At 58.0% G+C, this 17,282-nt stretch overlaps 8 protein-coding genes across 8 annotated transcripts; 6 read left to right on the top strand and 2 right to left on the bottom strand.

The window, feature by feature from the left end:
• BDY17DRAFT_305798 (uncharacterized protein) lies at nucleotides 1-2,646 on the top strand. The gene is made up of 2 exons (XM_033734912.1): nucleotides 1-2,282; nucleotides 2,353-2,646. The coding sequence occupies exons 1-2, from the start codon at nucleotides 274-276 to the stop codon at nucleotides 2,453-2,455; spliced, it is 2,112 nt and encodes a 703-aa protein (XP_033585331.1). The 5' UTR covers nucleotides 1-273; the 3' UTR covers nucleotides 2,456-2,646.
• Nucleotides 2,647-3,054: 408 nt separating this feature from the next.
• BDY17DRAFT_314020 (membrane-associating domain-containing protein) lies at nucleotides 3,055-3,688 on the top strand (the record flags this gene model as incomplete). The annotated part of the gene is made up of 3 exons (XM_033735782.1): nucleotides 3,055-3,145; nucleotides 3,205-3,496; nucleotides 3,574-3,688. 3 exons carry the CDS (start codon nucleotides 3,055-3,057, stop codon nucleotides 3,686-3,688), a joined length of 498 nt encoding a protein of 165 aa, XP_033585330.1.
• Nucleotides 3,689-4,580: 892 nt separating this feature from the next.
• BDY17DRAFT_258649 (WLM domain-containing protein) lies at nucleotides 4,581-5,708 on the top strand (the record flags this gene model as incomplete). Its single annotated transcript, XM_033731796.1, has 1 exon — nucleotides 4,581-5,708. The coding sequence occupies one exon, from the start codon at nucleotides 4,581-4,583 to the stop codon at nucleotides 5,706-5,708; it is 1,128 nt and encodes a 375-aa protein (XP_033585329.1).
• Nucleotides 5,709-5,890: 182 nt separating this feature from the next.
• On the bottom strand, nucleotides 5,891-9,346 carry BDY17DRAFT_305793 (uncharacterized protein). The gene is made up of 2 exons (XM_033734911.1): nucleotides 9,066-9,346; nucleotides 5,891-8,892 (listed from the first exon to the last, which is right to left on the bottom strand). The coding sequence occupies exon 2, from the start codon at nucleotides 8,880-8,882 to the stop codon at nucleotides 6,141-6,143; it is 2,742 nt and encodes a 913-aa protein (XP_033585328.1). The 5' UTR covers nucleotides 8,883-8,892; nucleotides 9,066-9,346; the 3' UTR covers nucleotides 5,891-6,140.
• Nucleotides 9,347-9,709: 363 nt separating this feature from the next.
• BDY17DRAFT_305790 (ATP-dependent DNA helicase reptin) lies at nucleotides 9,710-11,606 on the top strand. The gene is made up of 2 exons (XM_033734910.1): nucleotides 9,710-9,861; nucleotides 9,915-11,606. The coding sequence occupies exons 1-2, from the start codon at nucleotides 9,853-9,855 to the stop codon at nucleotides 11,316-11,318; spliced, it is 1,413 nt and encodes a 470-aa protein (XP_033585327.1). The 5' UTR covers nucleotides 9,710-9,852; the 3' UTR covers nucleotides 11,319-11,606.
• A 76-nt stretch (nucleotides 11,607-11,682) lies between these two features.
• On the top strand, nucleotides 11,683-13,171 carry BDY17DRAFT_305787 (adenylate kinase cytosolic). Its single transcript, XM_033734909.1, has 4 exons — nucleotides 11,683-11,996; nucleotides 12,067-12,274; nucleotides 12,328-13,092; nucleotides 13,149-13,171. The coding sequence occupies exons 1-3, from the start codon at nucleotides 11,837-11,839 to the stop codon at nucleotides 12,782-12,784; spliced, it is 825 nt and encodes a 274-aa protein (XP_033585326.1). The 5' UTR covers nucleotides 11,683-11,836; the 3' UTR covers nucleotides 12,785-13,092; nucleotides 13,149-13,171.
• On the top strand, nucleotides 12,931-14,476 carry BDY17DRAFT_58658 (uncharacterized protein). The gene is made up of 4 exons (XM_033738532.1): nucleotides 12,931-13,092; nucleotides 13,149-13,480; nucleotides 13,543-14,244; nucleotides 14,311-14,476. The coding sequence occupies exons 1-4, from the start codon at nucleotides 13,077-13,079 to the stop codon at nucleotides 14,377-14,379; spliced, it is 1,119 nt and encodes a 372-aa protein (XP_033585325.1). The 5' UTR covers nucleotides 12,931-13,076; the 3' UTR covers nucleotides 14,380-14,476.
• Nucleotides 14,477-14,573: 97 nt separating this feature from the next.
• Nucleotides 14,574-16,727, bottom strand: BDY17DRAFT_258427 (uncharacterized protein; the record flags this gene model as incomplete). The annotated part of the gene is made up of 2 exons (XM_033731776.1): nucleotides 14,574-16,439; nucleotides 16,536-16,727. The coding sequence occupies 2 exons, from the start codon at nucleotides 16,725-16,727 to the stop codon at nucleotides 14,574-14,576; spliced, it is 2,058 nt and encodes a 685-aa protein (XP_033585324.1).
• Nucleotides 16,728-17,282: the final 555 nt, after the last annotated feature.

The raw sequence follows: 17,282 nt of genomic DNA, 5'->3' as shown, positions 1-17,282 counted from the left end.
ACCTTTTACCACCCTCGCGCGGCGGCATGTGATAGAATCGGTACATTAGGTGCAGCTAGACGTCCGAGCGCGCGTGGTCAAGCGTGTTCGTTTCTTTCTGCCCGTCTCTTCCGTGCTCCTCGCCTTCATCCTCTGCACACTGTGAACGCCATCTACCCTCTTCCGTGGCCGCACCGCAGACCTTGACTAAGGGTGACTGAGAGAGTCCGATCCCCTCGAAATCACGCCCATCTCCCATCTCCCTCCCTCATCCTCCATATTCATCCGCCCGCCATGACCTGTCGAGCGATAGAAGAGGCGACCCGCATCCACGAGCCCCCTCCACCCGGCGCACCCTTCTCCATCACCGTCCCCGGCAGCGCGATTAAGGGAAGAAGCCCCATCTACCGGCATTGGCGCAATGAGAATGGCATCCTTCACGCCCTCGACCCCGAAGTGAGGACTCTGCACGACCTCTTCGAGCAGACCGCAAACCGCACTCCCAAGAGCAAGCTCCTCGGCCACCGGCCCTACGACTCCCACACCAAGACCTTTGGCCCTTATGTCTGGCAGACCTACGGACAGGTCCAGCAGCGGAGGAGAAACTTTGGCGTGGGTCTGCGCTTGTTGCACGAGCAGCTCGGCATCCACGACTCCCAGATCGGCGTGGGCTTGTGGTGCCAGAATCGGCCGGAGTGGCAGATTGTGGATCTCGGGTGTGTGTCCCAGAGCCTCTACACCGTCTCCCTCTACGACACCCTCGGCCCAGACACGACCGAGTACATCATCAACCATGCCGCCCTCCCCACCGTCTGCACTTCCATCAGCCATATTCCCACCCTCTTGAAGCTGGCCCCGAGATGCCCCGCATTGAAGGCCATTGTATGCCTCGACCCCTTGTCAAATGGCACCGAGTTGCCAGGCACCTCTAAGAAGGACCTGCTCACTGCTCTCGCCGCCGATCTCGGCCTCCAGATTCATTACATCGAGGACCTCGAGGCGCTCGGCGCGGCCAACCCCCTCCCTTACCGCGCTCCTCGCCCCGAGCACATTGCCACAATCAACTACACGTCCGGAACGACTGGAAACCCCAAGGGCGTGGTGCTGACCCACAGTAATGCCATTGCCGCCACCTCTTCCTCGATGTGTGTTGGCCAACAGGGAACAGACGACGTCTCCTGTTCCTACCTGCCCCTCGCCCACATCTACGAGCGAGTCAATGAGCACGGGTCGATGTGGTCTGGCGCAGCCATTGGCTATTTCCACGGCGACATCCTTGCCCTCGTCGATGATCTCAAGCTCCTCCGGCCGACATCATTCATCAGCGTACCACGCCTGTACAACCGCTTTGGCGGCGGCATCCGCGCGCAGACGGTGGACAAGTCAGGAGTCATGGGCGCGCTCTCCCGCTACATCGTGGACACCAAGACGGCCAACATGAACAACCCCAACCCCGGCAAAGCAACCAACAAGCACGCCATCTACGACCGAATCTGGTCGAAGAAGGTCGCGGCCTCGATCGGCCTCGACCGCGCCAAAACAATGATCACCGGCTCCGCCCCCATCGACCCGTCCCTCCAGCAATTCCTCCGCGTGGCCTTTGGCAACAACTTCTACCAAGGCTACGGTCTGAGCGAGACGTACGCCCTGGGCCTGATCCAAGCGGAGTCCGACCTGAGCGCCGGCACGTGCGGCATGGTCGTGCCGTGCGCCGAAATCTGCCTCATGGACGTGCCCGACATGGAGTACCTGTCGACCGACAAACCGCACCCGCGCGGCGAGGTGCTCATCCGCGGCCCGAACGTGTTCAAGCAGTACTACAAAAACGAGGCGGAGACGAAGAAGGCCTTTACGAACGACGGCTGGTTCCGCACGGGCGACATCGGCTCCGTCGACGAGCTCGGGCGCTTCCGCATCATCGACCGCGTGAAGAATGTCCTGAAGCTCGCGCAGGGCGAGTACATCTCGCCCGAGCGAATCGAGAACGTGTACCTGGCGCAACTGCCGTTTCTGGCGGTGGCGTACGTGCACGGCGACAGCACGCAGTCGAGTCTTGTGGCCATTTTCGGCATCAACCCCGAGCTCTTCGCCGCATTCGCTAGCAAGGAGTTGGGGCAGCAGATCAAACCGACGGATCTTCAGGCTCTGGAAGCGGCGGGGAAGAACCCGAAGATCCGCAAGGCGGTGCTGCGCGAGTTGAGGGCGGTGGGCAAGAAGGCGAAATTCAACAACTACGAGCATGTGAAGGCGGTGAGGTTGTTTTTGGAGCCCTTCTCCATTGCGAATGAGCTTTTTACCCCTACGTGAGTACTCCACTTTCGTTGAGGAGACGAGTTTGAGGTGGACTTGTGCTGACTACATCTTTGACGACAGGTTGAAACTCAAGCGGCCGCAAACGGCAAAGTTCTATCGCCAGACCATCGACGAGATGTACGCGGAAGTTGAGGGGGAGGCGAAACCAAGGGCGAAGCTGTGAGCATTGCGCTCGATGGAAGCATATGTATTGGAGGAGAGGAAGAAACCAGTGCACTCAAGCGGCGGCAGCGAATTCTAGCAATCTAGACCCATCGAATGTACAATCCCACAATGAACTGTCTAAAACCATCATCCACAGCCTCTACCAACCGTCATGCACATTGAAACCCAGCAAGCAAACGCCGTTTCAGGTTTCGCCGTCTCGGCAGCGAGTGTCACCAATCCGAAGCCGGACTGCAGCGGGCGGCTGCGCAGCCGCGGCAGCTGCCAAGCCTCCGCCCACGTCACGCGCCGCAGCCAAACGGGCACAAAAACTTGGAAGGGAAGGGGGACGCATGATGCGAGTTATGCGCGTACGACGACGACGACGACGAGGAGGATGGTGGAACGATGGAGGCGAGATTTTTTGTTTTTGGCGTCTTCATATAAATTGGCGCAGTGTAGCTACCCGGTGCGTGTTTGCGACTTCCGTTTGCGATACGAGCTCTGTTTGCATTCCAGCCTGATTGTTCCTATCCACAACACCCAACGCGCATTCAAACATTTGCTCTCTTCCTCATACACACACAATCGATCTTCCAATCTCCACCCAATCGCACCATGTCCGCCCTGGAATCGCGCGGCGTCGTGCTCGGCCTGCGCATCGCGCAAATCCTCTTCGCCATCATCGTCCTCGGCCTCGCAGCATACGGTCCGTCTTCCTCTCCCTACATACACACTCCCCCCCACGAAAACTAACATTTGCCACAGTCGTCTCCTGGTGGCGCCACTACTGGCACGCCTCGAGCCCCAGCTCGCTCAACTTCCTTATCTTCGATGCCGTCTGGACGCTGCTGGCCGCTGCCTACCTCATCGTCGTGCCCTGGCACTTCTCCGAGACGCGCGCGCACCACAAGTTTGCCATCCTGGGGGTGGAAGCGGTGACGATGCTGTTTTGGTTTGCGGGGTTTATTGCTGCGGCTGTGTTTCTTAGTGGCAGGGGGTGTGCTGGGGGCGTGTGTCGGGCGGCGGAGGCGGCGGTGGTTTTTGCTGCGTTTGAGTGGTATGTTCACCATCCGTTTTCGTTGCGTCGGTTGATTGGGATCGAGTGCGTGGGCTAATGTTGTTGGGGTCGTGCAGGGTTCTGTTCACGATCACGACTGCTATGGCTACAATGTTTGTGCTGCGGGGACGGGGGCAGAGTCGTGGGCATACCAAGGCGGATCCCAACGTTGCCGTTCACGAGGGTGTTTGAATGAAAGATCGGAGAGGAGGGAGGAGAGAGATGAAGGGAGAGAGCGGAGTGAGGATATGAAAGCAGTACGGGAATACCCACGAGAATACCCACGAGAATAGCGCCGATGAACAAAGTTATGCGTTTCGTAAGCAAAGCACGTTATGGATGCAGCCTTGTATCGAAGCAGTCGACTCGAGTGTGGACTATTGCAAACCCGGGGGTTGTAAAGTGCCGATCACCGAATGCGACAACCGTCAAGAGTGACAGATACATGTATGAGGATTCACTGCTCCTCGATACGCAAGTCTGTGTGAGCAAGGGAACAGGTGTAGGCAAACAATACGGGGGATCGAGGAGATCATATACAGCGCCCCAGATAAACTTTCCCCCAGCCGGCGTACAAGCGCCTCGGAATCGAGGGGACGGGGGAGCACGCAGGTAAGAAAAGCGATTCTCGGGCCTGAAAGTGGCGAAAGATGACACAAGCCGGGGGTACGAGGGGGCTTGTACCTGCCCGATCGAGTATGTCCGCCAATAGAAAGGGCGAGGAGGCTTCCCGCGTCTTCCATCCACGCCGCGCTTCCTCACGGCCCCCCGCTGACGTCTTGGTAATCGCCCTCGCCCTCGCCCTGCCTCGTCAGGCCACGCGAACTGCCGCAATGGATGAGGATTCCTCCGTGTTGAGGCGCATGCAGATCACTATACATATTCCTGCCTACGGCTGTCGTTCCTCTGCATCTGAGCTTTTTTCCCAATCCACCTGCATCGCCAGACATTACTCCTCTTGTCTGCCATTTCAATGTCCGCGAAAACACTACAGCCCGCCACTCGCCCTTCCGGCCCCCACGGTCCCTCTCCCCTCTCCAAATCCTTCTGTCCTCTATCCTTCCTCCGACCTTGCATCCCCAAAATGGCCGGCGTATGTCCGGGCTCCGGCTCGCCCAAAGACATCGACATCATCTCCAACTCCAGCTACATCAACTCCCTCTCCGACCACGACTCCGACGACGCCGCCACCACCGCCGCAGACGCCAACCCAATCTTCACCCTCACCCTCCACCTGCACAGCAAACCCCTTCAAGTTCCCTTTTACCACTCCGACGCCACCATCCAAGACCTCTCCGACACCGTCGCCGAAGACCTGCACATCCCCCCGACGAACCAGAAATTCCTCGTCTCCCCCAAAACCGGCTTGCTCAAGCCGCCCTTCAAGAACCCCGCCCTCCTCCTTAACACGCTCCTCGACAAGAAAATTGTCCTCATGGGCGCCACCACCGCCGAAGTCGCCGAGCTCGAATCCGAGATCCAAGCGCGCAAAGACCGCATCAGCCGGCGGAAAGCAGCCCTGCAAGCCGGCCGGAAAGTAAAGGCGCACAAGAGCCGCGACTGGAAGCGAACGCAGGACGAAGCGCGCTACACCTTCCACACCATCCAACCTCTCACCTACCTCCCCAACCCGGAGAAGTCGCAACGCTTCCTCGAGCGCCTCCGCGACGACGCCGGCGTCAAGTCTTCCATGCGCAAACACGGCTTCTCCGTCGGTCTCCTCACAGAAATGAACCCCGCCGAGCACACGACGCACGAGTCGCGAACACTAGGCCTCAACCGCAACCGCGGCGAGGTCATCGAGCTGCGTCTCCGCACAGATGCCTACGACGGCTACCGCGACTACAAAGTCATCCGCAAAACGCTGTGCCACGAACTTGCGCACAACGTGTGGGGCGAGCACGACCAGAACTTCTGGAAGCTGTGTCGCGAGATTGAAGCGGAGGTCGAGCGGAATGACTGGCGGCGTGGCGGGCATAGCGTGGGCGGAGAGGAGTTCTACAACCCTGAGGACGAGGGTGTGGATGAAGAGGCGGATGGCGGTGGCTGGGAGGGGGACTTTGTGCTCGGGGGCGAGGTCCCGGGTGCCGGCTTGATGGACCGGAGGGAGATTATGGCGCGCGCGGCAGAGGCGAGAATGAGGAGACAGAACGAGACCAAGGCGGCGGAGCCTAAGGAAAAGAAAGAGGAGGGTGCATCGAAGCGATCGTGATTCTTGCATGTGTGGTTTTTGGCACTTCTTCTCCTGCTTTTAGCGAGTTTTGAGCGTTTTTCAGCGAGCGATTGCGTTGTGGCATTTACATCGACGGTGTGGAAAAGGTGCTTGAATGATCAGATGAGTTTGTGCACGGCTGTGGATCTACCTTCTAGATACCTGATGAACGAGTTCCAAGTCTCGTGACAATTCGCTTTCCCCTTTCTTCTACTGTCAGTCATCCGCCATAGGAAGCCTGATACCCATTTCCGCCTGCTCGCTAGTACGCTCATCACGCTCCCAGAACCCCCATAGCAATCAAAACAGCAAAAGCAAAAAAAAAGGGGGTATCTATGCCGTCGCCGCTAAACGCTGCAAAGCACCTATCGGGGCAAAGCACCCATCACAAAAGCGCAGCCGCAATGTCATCGTCGCTCTGCTCTGCTCTGCTCACAGCAACGCCTCCATCATCCCCTCCACCTTGCCCCCGCACACCGCCACTTCTTTCTGCAACTCCACGTGCTCGCCCGCTAGACGTTTCAGCTCGGCCTCGCCGGTCGTGAGTTTCTGCTCGTGGCCTTCGACCTGCTCCTCTAGCTGGGCGATTTGTTTGAGCATAGTCTCCGGCTTCATCTTGCAGAAGCGCGAAGAGTGCTCCCTAGACAAGCAGTCTGCTGCCGTCGCGACGTCAGACACGCGGCTAATGTCTTTTTGCACAGCGTCGAGTTTGGTGGAGAGATCCTGGTCCTCCTTCGTCATGGCGCCGATTGCGCTCCAGACTGCCTTCACGTCCGCGTTCAAGCCTTCTGTCGGCTTCGCAGCCTCGCAGCGCGCAATCCGCGCCTTGACGTCTTGCAGCTCCGCTTCCGTGTTTCCTTTGAGGGAGTGCAGCTGCGCCTGCAACTGCGCAATCGCGGCGTCCACGTTCTTAGCGTGCGGGTAGAGCACGCTCAACTGGTCGAGCATTTTCTCCACGACTTCGTCGGTCGTCAGGTTGTCGATGCGCTGCTTAAGGTGCTGAGTGACGATGGCGAGGTGGTCGGCTCGCTGGGTGAGGTATTCGATCGCGCCTGGGATCGCGCCTTGGTTTGCGGGCATGGCGGGAGGGTTGTTGGCGAATCCGGGTGGGGTGTGTGGCGAGTGGTGCGGGAAGCCGTTGACCATCATATGCGGAGGGGGACCGGCGCCATTTGGCTGGGTGTTGGGTGAGGGGAAATGAGGTGGGCGTTGTTGCCCTTGCTGAATGGCTGGGGATTGCGAGGCGCGTGCAAGCTGCTGCTGGGAAGCGGGAGAGTGCGGCGCTCTCATCTCCAAGGCGCCGAGCCGGTTCTTGGCCTGGGTGATCTCTTGTCGAATCTCGTTCTGGAAGGGCACAAGAATCATGTCTGTTAGTTGCGCTTTCAGAAGGCCATCGATGTCGCGCGCCAAGCGGTCCAGCGTCGCTTTCAAGGCTTGTCCTTCTTGGACCCGGCCGTCGTCGATCCTGGAGAGTTCGTTTCGGATGGCGTTGATATTGATGTCTTGCAGGATCTTTTGCTCGACACCTGAGATCTTCTCGTCCATCGGTGAGATCTTGTTCTTCACAGCGGCGACCTTCTCCTCGACAAATTTGATTATTTCTCCCTTCTCGAAGTCAAAGTCTTCGTGTTCCTCTTTGATTTTCTCGTCGACTGAGTTCAGACGCGCCGTCAATTCTTCGTTCACGAGAGCGACGCGTTCTTCGATTGAGTCCAGACGCGTCGTCAATCGTCCAACATTCGTTGCCACCCTAGGAGACTGATCTGAGGCCGGCTTGATCAATGACGCGTTTTTCAGATCACGCTTCAACGTGCCTTGCTCTTCTTCGATCTTCTCCACGCGGTCCCTCAAAGTCGCGTCGCTCGCTGTGCTTTCTTTCGTCGCGCTCATTTTCATCGTCTCGACAGCCGTCGAGATAGACGTCATCCTGCCTTGAAGATCACCAATGCGCTCCTCTAAGCTCGCACCATCTTCAGCAGCCTCGATCACGCCACACTGCACACCCTTAGTGTGTTTCCACAAGGTGTTCACGGCGCCTTCGAGCTCCGTGACCTTTGCGATCAAAGCTGGACCCTCTGCTAGGAGAGCCTGCACTTTCGTCTCAAGCCCTTCATCGAGTTTACTAGCGGCCGCTGCAGATTGTGCGGTGATGCGAGAGCCAATTTGCTCGGCTTTCATCCGACCCACATCGGCAGTCGCACCGCGTGCCATCTTACTGACTTCGATGACTGCTTGGTTGAGGTCGGTGTACTCTTTTTTCAGACCTTCGATGGCCTCCTTAGTAGCGTATTTCGACAGCTCGTGCGCTTGAAGTCTGTCCATGCGGTCACGTGCAGACTGAGCGTCCGCTGTAGCCCTTCGCACATCACTAGCCAGTCGTTTTGTCCCTTCTTGCGCTTCAGTGACTGCTGCTTCGACTTTACTGACGCGATCACGCGCCTCCTGAGCCGCGGGTAGGGCAGTCTCGACTTCGACTTGCATATTATTGACGGTCGAATGCACACCCTGCACGGTGGCCTTCAATTCAGTGACGCTGGTCTGCAGTTCAGCGAATTCCGCACGTGACACGAAATCCGCGCTTGCAGGCTGCTGCGTCTCGCCGATCATCTTGGCAAGCTTGCTCATCGTTAGTGCGTGGGAGGCTTTGTGCTTCTGCACAATGCGTTCTTGCTGCTCCATTTCTTTGCGAGCAACATCCCTGTTCCTGGTCTTTTGTTCTCCGATGCTTGGGAACTGCTTCAGCGTGCCGAGCTTCGCTTGCACATCGTACTCTATGCAAGCTCGATCGTGCCGTCTGGAAGCCTCATCGTACGCCAGTTTCACACACACATGGTTTGTTATCTGGTCCCTGAATGTAGTGAGTAGGCCGAGGATGGAGTCCGGTTCGTCTACTGTGCCGTTGACGCGCCCCCCGTCGATAGGAGTTGAATTCCCGCTAGAGCCGTTCCTCGAGCCAGGGGCGAGAGGCGACGACGCGTGTGGCGATGCATGTCGACTAGGGTTCTTGGTCTGTTTCGCTAACCGTGGGTCTCGAGCAGGCTCCGCCGCTGTCTGAGGCCGAACGGGGTTGTCCTTAGTGGTGATCGGCTCCTCCCTACGCATCTTGCGGGGCTGGCCACCTTCGGGCGACCTGCTGTTCTTTCGCTTTGCAAGAGCATCTACTCTGTGGTCCATGGTCACACTTCTGTCGCCTTAGTCAGCAACTTCCTAGACTGGTTTCATCGAGATGAACGGTGCCCGTGGTTTTGATCTGATCTAAGAAATGACCTGATGCCGTTCACTCCGTGAAGTAAGACAGAAGTAACGATGGCGTGTGAAATCACTCGCAACGTTTGCACGTGACCAGAAGATACGTACCTCTGAGGGCCTGGGGGGCGGCCGGGGAGAGATGTGTTGTCTCGCCCTACCGCGTTCGGTTGTGAGAATCGTCGTGTCTGCTGCTGTCCCGCTCCTGGGCGATAACAGTCAGCCACCGTGGAGGGAGGGCACCGAACTGGTGGTGCGAAGGAGGAGGTTGGGCATAGAGGAATGGGGGATCGAGGTTTGAGTTGAGGCAAAGACTGGAAGATAAGGAGAAGGGGAAGTGAAGGTAGAGGTGTTGTGAAGGAGGAGGCGAGGGAAACGGCGGGGGATGTACAACACTCACCTCTCGTTCAAACGCTGCTGCCGTCAAGATAATCATTTGACCCAGCATGGAGCTTTGGTCGCGGTGTCAACAGTGCGGGTGTGTTAGAGTTCAGCGACGTTCGATCTCATTCGTCCGCAAGGTATCACCGCAGGTTTCTGCGCGGTGGTCGGGTGCGAGTGCTGCAATTGGTTTGTTATCATGCAGGCCGCTGCAAGAGTCGGGTTGACCGGGTTTGTGGGAGGGGTAGGTTGGTGTGAAATCTTTAGAGCGCGTCGGCAGATCTTCGGAGGTCTGTTGGAAAACGCGCTAGGCTCGCGCTAAATAATTAAGGGTGGTCTGAGCTTTCTTCAACTCCAGCAGTAAATTCCTGGGAAGCAACGAGCAGCAACGGCATTCCGCGTGACTACAGCCGTTGTCCTTAAGCACCATTTACAACCCCATCGTCCCAGCTGTGGAAAGAGATCAAAGCAGGAGTCAACTCCAGCATTGTCGCGTTCGGACGCGACGTCTCGCATCATGGCGGCAGTATGTCTCCTTCACGTCTTGGACTCTCACCGGACTGACCAGTCTTTTCGCAGCCAATCACCACCATCTCCGACTCGAAAGACCGAAACAACCTCAACCTGATCGCCGCGCATTCACACATTCGAGGCCTCGGCGTAACACCCGACACTCTCACGCCAAAGCCCGTCGCAGATGGCCTGGTCGGTCAGCAACAGGCGCGCAAAGCCGCTAGCGTCATCCTACAAATGGCCAAAGAAGGCAAGATCGCGGGCCGAGCGGTTTTGATTTCCGGGCCACCCAGCACGGGCAAGACGGCGATTGCAATTGGTATGAGCAAAGGGTTGGGAGAGGACGTGCCCTTCACCATGCTCGCCTCGTCGGAGATCTTCAGTCTGGAAATGAGCAAGACAGAGGCGCTGGAGCAGGCCTTCCGAAAGAGCATAGGCGTGCGGATACGGGAAGAGAGTGAGGTGATTGAGGGCGAGGTGGTGGAGATTCAGATCGACCGCAGCGTGACTGGTAATAACAAGAGCGGCAAGCTGACGCTCAAGACCACGGATATGGAGACGCTGTACGACATGGGCACGCGCATGATTGACAGCATGACGAAGGAGAAGGTGATGGCGGGCGATGTCATCAGCATTGACAAGGCGAGCGGGCGGATTACAAAGCTCGGGAGAAGCTACACCAGAAGTAGGGACTACGATGCCATGGGAGCGGACACGAAATTCGTGCAATGCCCAGATGGCGAGCTCCAAGTACGGCGCGAGACGGTGCACACGGTCAGCCTTCACGAGATCGACGTCATCAACAGCCGCACACAGGGCTTCCTCGCCCTCTTCTCTGGCGACACGGGCGAGATTCGATCGGAGGTGCGGGAACAGATCAACACCAAAGTCGCCGAGTGGAAGGAAGAGGGCAAGGCCGAGATTGTGCCGGGTGTGCTCTTCATCGACGAAGTGCACATGCTCGACATTGAATGCTTCAGCTTCATCAATCGCGCGCTGGAGGACGAACTAGCACCCATCGTCATCATGGCGTCCAATCGCGGCTCCGCAACAATCAGAGGTACAAGCTACCGCTCTCCGCACGGTCTTCCCCTCGACTTCCTCGACCGTGTGGTCATCATCTCCACCCATCCATACTCTCCCGACGAGATCCGGGAAATCCTATCCATCCGCGCCCAGGAAGAAGAGATTGACATCTCGCCGGATGCGCTGGCCTTGCTGACCAAGATCGGGCAAGAGACGGGCCTGAGGTACGCCGGCAACTTGATCACGACTTCACATTTGCTGTCCCAAAAGCGGCGGGCGAAAGAAGTCGAGGTGCACGATGTGCAGCGCAGTTTTCAGCTCTTCTACGACCCCAGCCGGAGTGTGAAGTTTGTTGCGGAGTTTGAGAAGAGGTTCATTGGGGAGGATGGTGGGGTGACGCTTTCGAATGGGCTCAGCAATGGGGATGCGATGGAGGTGTCATGAGGGGGTTTCTCATTGGCGGCTCATGAATTGTATGAGGTGAACTCAGGCTTGGACTGGGAGCGAGGCGTTGTAGCCACAGGTGATGGGTCCGTGGTAAAGCAAGAGGTTGCTACCGGCGTATTCAGAAGAGACGAAGTCGGAAGCGATTTCAGATGCCGCCTCTGTCAACCTCCAGTTACGATCCGCGCCGAACAAATCTACCGAGTACTGTATATCCACGGTGTCTTCCTGTTCCATCACTTACCCAAACGTCTTGGGTGGTTTTGTGTAGCCTCGGATGGCCGGGCGGCGACGTCAGGCACCGCGCTAGCCGGCAACTCTAATTTCAGCCACAGCGTCTTTCCACCTCTCCTACAACGCAAAGCTGCATTGTTACCCGCAAGCTTCCCTGAGCTCTGCCATTGTCCATTTCCCTCTCCACCCACCCTCGTCTCACCTGCGCGCGCACCACACATTTTCTTCCCAATCCCGCCGTGCTCCGTTTCTAACCCACCCGTTGTGTGTAGGGAGCCGCCAAGATGTCGCAGGAACTGGTGGACAAGCTGAAAAGCACCGTCGACAAGCTCGAGGCGCGTGTCGAGGAGCTGGAGAGCCGATTAAAGGGCGAGGTGTCCGGCGGCCAGGGCGGTGGGAAGAGTGAGAGCATACGCATGATCTTGATGGGTCCGCCGGGAGCCGGTACGTGTCTCAATGGGGCTTCCATGCCGCTGCAATGCCGAACCCGCGGTCTAACGGATGTGATGCACAGGCAAGGGCACGCAAGCCCCGTGGATCAAGGAGAAGTACTCATGCTGCCATCTCGCCACCGGCGACATGCTGCGTGCTCAAGTCGCCGCCAAGACGCAGTTGGGTCGTGAGGCGAAGAAGATTATGGATCAGGGCGGGCTCGTGTCGGACGATATCATGGTGGAGATGATCAAGAGCGAGCTGGACAGCAACAAGGAATGCAAGAATGGGTGAGTGGTACATCGCTCTCCGATGTGGAGCTATACTGACATTCTACCACCAGCTTCATCCTCGACGGCTTCCCCCGGACCACAGCGCAAGCGGAGAAGCTCGACGAAATGCTGCAGGCCAAATCGCAGAACCTCAAACACGCCATCGAGCTGCAGATTAAGGATGATCTCCTCGTCGCGCGCATCACCGGCCGCCTCATCCACCCCTCCTCCGGCCGCACCTACCACAAGCAATTCAACCCCCCCAAGAAGGACATGACCGACGACGTCACCGGCGAGCCCCTCATCCAGCGATCCGACGATAACGAGGACGCGTTGAAGAAGCGCCTGGTGACGTACCACAAGCAGACGGCACCGGTCAGCGACTACTACCGCAAGACGGGCATCTGGAGCGGCGTGGATGCGAGCAAGCAGCCGGGCGAGGTGTGGAAGAGCTTGCTGGGCATTTTCGAGCAGGACCAGAAGAGCGGCGGCAGTTTGATGAGCCGGATAGGCCTGCGATCCTCCTAGGCGGCCCTGAGCGGCTGTCACGCCGTCCCTCCGCAGATCCGCGCATGGCTTGCGAGGGGACGGAGAGGTCTATGATCATTTCCGGCGTCGCTCGGGCTTGGATACTGTGGACTGGTGATGGCTACGGGATCCGCGCTGCAAACTGCCTTCGGGGCGCAAGGAAAAGAAGTGTAGTTACATGAGCGGAAAAGGGGGCAAAAGCGTAATGTATCATACGCATCGGTTTGGTGTGCTCCAGCTAACCCACTCCTAATTTCACCTCCTTCAAACCTGATGCTGTTCCTTCCGTCCTATGCGGGCTTCGTTTGGTCTGTGATGGCGTCTGAGGCCCAAACTTCACCTCACCTAAACTGATCGAATTCAGACTTGCGCCTTCCTTCTCAACCGATGGTGAGATCCCTCGTGCCTACTTCACCGGGCCAAGAATTGCAAAACCACTTCTTTTCTCCTTTCATATTACACGCTACCTCGACTCTACTTCCACACGCTGTCGGGCTGTTATCCGCCACGCTGCCCTGCCGAGCGAGTGATCGCTCGGATGGTAGCCTGCACCTCTTCCTTCTGACCGTCCTCGTCAACCCCGGCCAAGTCCCACATCGCCATCAGCACTCTTCTGTTTGTCGATATCGAAGCAGAATGCACCTCAAAGACAGCACCGAGGCCTTGGGCCGTTGTGAGGGCCAGCAAGAGCTGCTTGCAAGTCTCCTGCGTCCTCTCTTCTGATCTGCACCCCACGACGCGGCTAACCAGAGGCGAAGGTGTTGCCATCAAAGACAGGAACAGTGAGCGACATACCTGGCGGAGAGAAGGCCAAGTCGGCATCGCCTGTCAACCGATCCGCAACAAGCACCCCCTTGAGAGATCGCACGAACGACTGGCATCTCGCTCACATCAAGTCCACCGCACCGCTTCCCTCCTTCCAGAAGCTTCCTCCATCCCCAACACCACAACACCCTCGCTTCACTGCCAACCGCCCACCAGTCACCTTCGAGCTCCCCTCCCTCCCCGACCTCCCCAACATCCACCCACCCCCGGACCCCCCACAACAAAAACGCATCGCCCGCACCAACCGCGTAGGCCAAACGGCCTACGGCGACCGCCCCAAGGACACCCCCGAGCTGCCCAAAGGCTGGTCCGACCAGCACGACCGCGCAATCTGCTACCTCGACGTGCGCGGCTACGACCTCAAAGATGCCATCACCAAAATGCGCGGCTACTTTCCCGAACTCAAGGGGCCGCTGTCGACTGCCATGCTGGATAAGCGGCTTCGCCAGCTGGATCAGAATCCTGATGTTGGCTATTGGGGGGATGCGATGAGGGATGTGGAGGATGCTGTTGCTGCTGGGTCGTTGGCGGCGGGGGGTGTGTCTCCTTTTGGGAAGGGGGGTCCGGTTGCGGCGAACATGGTCGGTGCTGGAAAAGGGAGAGAGAATGTGGTGGGGGAACGACCGAAGATTAAGGTATGTGTGGGGAGTGGTGTTGTGCTTGACATTGTGTTTCTGACGGCATGTGGTCTTATGTTGTAGACGACGCTCTCTCGCTCACGTCTGCAGCCTCACGCTGCTGCAGCCAAGAAGCTGCTGGGAGTCGGTTGAGCGTGGCGTTTATCCACACAACAAGTCACGGAGGGAATGGAAGTAGGGCTGCTTGATCAATCGCCGAGAACGACCATGCCATGATGCAGTACTTGAGAATGCTTCAGTCCCATATATACACCATCCACAAATGCAAGACTTGCCTCGAAACGCTTCCCATCGCAAAAGTAACAACATCCTCGACCTATCCCCACCTACTCCATCCTCAACTTCGACCCCCCACCACCTCCCAACCCCACCCCATCCGCCTTTCTCTTCCCCAAACTCGACTCCGGCGTCGCACTCCTCTGCCTCTGCCCCGCCCCCAAACCCGCCGCGCCGCCACTCTTCGCCATCTCCGCAAGACAAGTAGCATGCACAATCTTGCCCTGCGCCAGGCGCGCATTCCAAAACACCCACTCCTGCAACTCCTCCGCATAAGCGCTCTTCATCTCCTCGAAGCAAATGCTGCACGTGTTCCGCGTGACGCCGGGGGGCGCGCGCACGTACATTTCCTCCGGCCGCTTGTGCGCTTTGCCCTTTGTAGGCGAGGAGAATTGCGAGTTGGAAGCGGCGGCGAGGGCGCTCGCTTCTTCTGCTGTGGTGGTTGAGGGGTCGTAGTCTTTGAGCCGGACCCAGTCGATTTCGGTGGGATACCAGTCGCGGTGCGCGCCGCGGCTTATGGCTGGGTCGGCGATGCGTTGGTTCGTGCGGAAGTGCCAGTCTAGATGGCGGGCTTTCTTCGTGCGGCCTTCGTCTGTGGAGAGGAAGCGGCGGCCGCAGGTGCTGCATTGGTTGGGTTGGGCTTCGTAGAGGGTCGTGACGAGCTCGGGGCGGAATTGTTTGAGGGCTGCGGCGGTCATGGGGATGCGGGGTTTGCTGGTTGTTGGGGGGAGGTTGATTGCGGGGAAGGTTGGGGTGCCGGTTTGAGAGGTTGGGGGTAAGATGCTGGAGAGGGAGCGCAGGAGGTCGGCGGAGGGTTGGAAGGGGAGGGTACTGCTGTTTGGCACGGGTGTGGGTTGAGGGTGGGGTGGTGGTTGTCGCTGGGATTTTGGTAGTAGACCGTTTCGCGTGAGGGATGCGATTAGGTCGGCTCCATTGAATTGGGGCGCAGCTGCTGCTTGGTTCTGCACGTTGGAGAGTTGGGCATGGCTGGCCGATTGCAGGGCTGGTGCCGTTGCACGGATCTGAGGCGTGCCGGGTTTCTGGCCGTTTGCTAGTAGAGCTTGGAGGCCGTCCAGGGCTCCGGGAGCGAGAAGTGCTGCGGGTGGTTGCTGTCCTGGGGGTGGCTGTGAATAAGGTGCTGCAGGTCGTACAAATTGAGAGGCCTCCTGTGGGAAAGACGGCGAAGGCTGCCACTGAGGAGTGCCAGGTTGCGGCGTGGGTCTTAACTGTGCAGAGGGCCCATTCGCCAGCCCGGAGACACGATCTCGAATCTGCTGTAGCGACGCTGGATCGATGTATTGTCCGGCATTGAGGAGCTGCTGGAGATCCAGTAGAGCTTTCAGCTCCCCTCCTAATCTCTGATCGTGCCGATTCGCATCGTACTGAGCTTGACGCTGGACAATGAGTCCAGATACTTCCCGCTTCACTGCATCCAGCTCGTTATTTGGAGGAGGTTGCTGGGGCGTATGCTGATAGTATGTACTCTGAGGAGTGGGTGCATTCGGTAGTGACTGAAACCCAGGCTGGAAATTCTGATACGGCTGAGGCGGAGTATGAGTAGGCGGCGGCGCGAAGCGATTCGCATAGTTGGGAGGTGTGGGAGTGTTTCGATAATCTGGCGCTATCGGTCGATGTGACTGCATTGCCACCGTCTTCGCCTTGATCAGGGCGTTCTCGATCGGTCGCACGGTCTCGGGAGGGAAGACGGGTCGGGGATCCATGGAGCCGGGGACTGGCTCTTTCCACGTCTTCAGCATGCCTTCCATGCTTTTCCGAACGTTGCTGTCGACCAGAGTGTAGGCTTGCATAAAGGTGTTGTAGAGGTTTCGGCCGAGATACACAGTGTAAGGTGTGCCCACGTTTTTAACGATGCTGTCGAGTAGATAGAGAGCAGGAAGCTTCTTGGAAGGTGATGTCTAGAAGGAAAGACTCATGTTAGTGGTATGTATGGCATGTACACCCTCGAGATGGCTGGGAGAGATCACATCACGTGATCTGATGTCAATTCTTACCATGCCGATGTGCTCTTCGAGCACCTTGGAGATTGCTTGCGCATGCTCGGTGTTCTCCTTTGCAATGACCGTGAGGTTACTGATCTCATATCTATTGTTGATCTGGAGGTCTCGCAGCGAGTCCCCAAAATCCTCCGCGACTTCGGCAGAGGAGGCTCCGGAGAGCGAACCCCTGGGAGATCTGGCAGACATGAGGACAGCGTTTTCACTCGATCACAGAAGAAGATTGACGGATCAAGCAAGATGCTATCTAGGCAAGACGGAGTGAGGGTGAGCACACGTCGTGTAAGAAGAGCGCAGATCCTGTAAACACGAGGGGTGCTGCAGCGAGCGGACAGCAGCGAGCGCACGGGAGCACGCAGCGTGAAATGTTTCGCACTGGTGGGCAGCACTGGAACAAGGGCAGCACAATAGTGACTGTTTCTAGCTATTGAGCAGAGCTCACGCGGGGCCCCGGATGGATTGGGGCCACAATAGAAGTGAGGGTTTGCAGCAGTGTCCCAGCTCTTTCTGCCCGCTCCTCCCACTCGCTCCCGCCACCGATGTGGTTCCGCACTCGGCAGAAGCTGCCGCTGTCACTCGTTCACAGTCGATGTTGCGATGCTTGACCCGGTGTTTTTCAGATCGCAAGGAACTCGACCGGAGTCAAGTGAGAGTCAGCAGGACGCGTGTCCGTAGAAGGCGCGATCTCGTGCGCCAGGGCGCTCGTGGAGGGTTGGAGTAATCTGAAGGCACAAGCCTTGTGCA

This window comes from Neohortaea acidophila, assembly GCF_010093505.1.
Source record: "Neohortaea acidophila strain CBS 113389 unplaced genomic scaffold BDY17scaffold_13, whole genome shotgun sequence".
Classification (NCBI taxonomy): Eukaryota; Fungi; Ascomycota; class Dothideomycetes; order Mycosphaerellales; family Teratosphaeriaceae; genus Neohortaea; species Neohortaea acidophila.
This window is presented reverse-complemented; position numbering and strand designations above follow the sequence as displayed.

What these genes read in the sequence shown, in the direction of transcription:
- BDY17DRAFT_305798 (XM_033734912.1), top strand. Translation starts at nt 274, where the DNA reads ATGACCTGTCGAGCGATAGAAGAGGCGACCCGCATCCACGAGCCCCCT. An exon ending in AATGAGCTTTTTACCCCTAC is followed by an intron (nt 2,283 to 2,352) that starts GTGAGTACTCCA and finishes CTTTGACGACAG; the next exon opens with GTTGAAACTCAAGCGGCCGC.
- BDY17DRAFT_305793 (XM_033734911.1), bottom strand. Translation starts at nt 8,882, where the DNA reads ATGGACCACAGAGTAGATGCTCTTGCAAAGCGAAAGAACAGCAGGTCG.
- BDY17DRAFT_305787 (XM_033734909.1), top strand. Translation starts at nt 11,837, where the DNA reads ATGTCGCAGGAACTGGTGGACAAGCTGAAAAGCACCGTCGACAAGCTC. An exon ending in GATGGGTCCGCCGGGAGCCG is followed by an intron (nt 11,997 to 12,066) that starts GTACGTGTCTCA and finishes TGTGATGCACAG; the next exon opens with GCAAGGGCACGCAAGCCCCG. An exon ending in AACAAGGAATGCAAGAATGG is followed by an intron (nt 12,275 to 12,327) that starts GTGAGTGGTACA and finishes TTCTACCACCAG; the next exon opens with CTTCATCCTCGACGGCTTCC.
- BDY17DRAFT_58658 (XM_033738532.1), top strand. An exon ending in AGGGCCAGCAAGAGCTGCTT is followed by an intron (nt 13,481 to 13,542) that starts GCAAGTCTCCTG and finishes CCAGAGGCGAAG; the next exon opens with GTGTTGCCATCAAAGACAGG. An exon ending in GGGAACGACCGAAGATTAAG is followed by an intron (nt 14,245 to 14,310) that starts GTATGTGTGGGG and finishes CTTATGTTGTAG; the next exon opens with ACGACGCTCTCTCGCTCACG.